At 73.0% G+C, this 761-nt stretch overlaps 1 protein-coding gene across 1 annotated transcript in view; it reads right to left on the bottom strand.

The window, feature by feature from the left end:
• The window catches only part of CERS1 (ceramide synthase 1), a 12,493-nt gene extending 11,732 nt beyond the window's left edge, over positions 1 to 761 (bottom strand). Inside the window, exon 1 of the mRNA XM_057385832.1 lies at positions 528 to 761. Within this exon, the coding sequence (XP_057241815.1) occupies positions 528 to 749 (222 nt within the window). The 5' untranslated portion in view covers positions 750 to 761. The remainder of the gene's footprint in view (positions 1 to 527) is intronic.

Genomic DNA, 761 nt, shown 5'->3' with positions numbered 1-761 from the left:
AATCCTGCAGGACACAGCCCCGGGAAAAGGCGCGGGCACGGGGGAACAAGCGGGAAGGAAAAACGCCGAGCCCGGTGGGGATGCGGGGATGGAAAGATGGCGGGGGCGCGGGGGGGCTCTCCCGGTGCACCGGGATGCTCCGTCCGCCGGGATGCAGCGCCGGAGGAAGGCGGGGAACGGGCCGGGAATAACCTGGAAGGAATAACCCTGATCCTKGCGGGGCTGCGGGGCCGGGGATGCGGGGGGGGCTCTCCCGGTCCCTCGGGGCGCTCGGGGATGCGGGGCCGGGAGCGGAATTGGGGGCGCATCGTCCTCTTCTCGCCGCAGGAACGGAAACGGCGCATCGCCCCCATCCCCATCCCCATCCCAATCTCCATCCCCATCCCAATCCCAATCCCAATCCCCATCCCCATCCCCATCCCGGGGACGGCCGCTGCCCCCGCTGTCCCCGCTCCCATCCCCGCTCCCATCCCGTTCCAATCCCCGTTCCAATCCCGTTCCCATCCCGTTCCCGGCCCGGGACTGACCCGAAACAGGCGGCGGGAGCAGGCGCGGCGCAGCGCGGTCCATGCCAGCGCGCAGATCCCGCACAGCAGCACCTCCGGCCAGCCCAGGTGCGCGTTCTCGGCCCAGCTCCGGCGCGCCCGCTCCCAGCCGCAGTCCCCGCAGCCCCGGGCGGCCGCGGCCAGGCTGCCGTAGCCGCGGCGGAGCAGCTCCCCGTAGCCGGGCATGGGCTCCGGAGGCGGCATCGCGGAGCTGCC

The sequence above is a fragment of the Malurus melanocephalus genome, unplaced genomic scaffold, assembly GCF_030028575.1.
Source record: "Malurus melanocephalus ecotype Western Australia unplaced genomic scaffold, MMel_1.1 scaffold_876, whole genome shotgun sequence".
Classification (NCBI taxonomy): Eukaryota; Metazoa; Chordata; class Aves; order Passeriformes; family Maluridae; genus Malurus; species Malurus melanocephalus.
The sequence above is the reverse complement of the archived record's forward strand: the minus strand, read 5'-3'. Positions and strand labels throughout refer to the sequence as shown.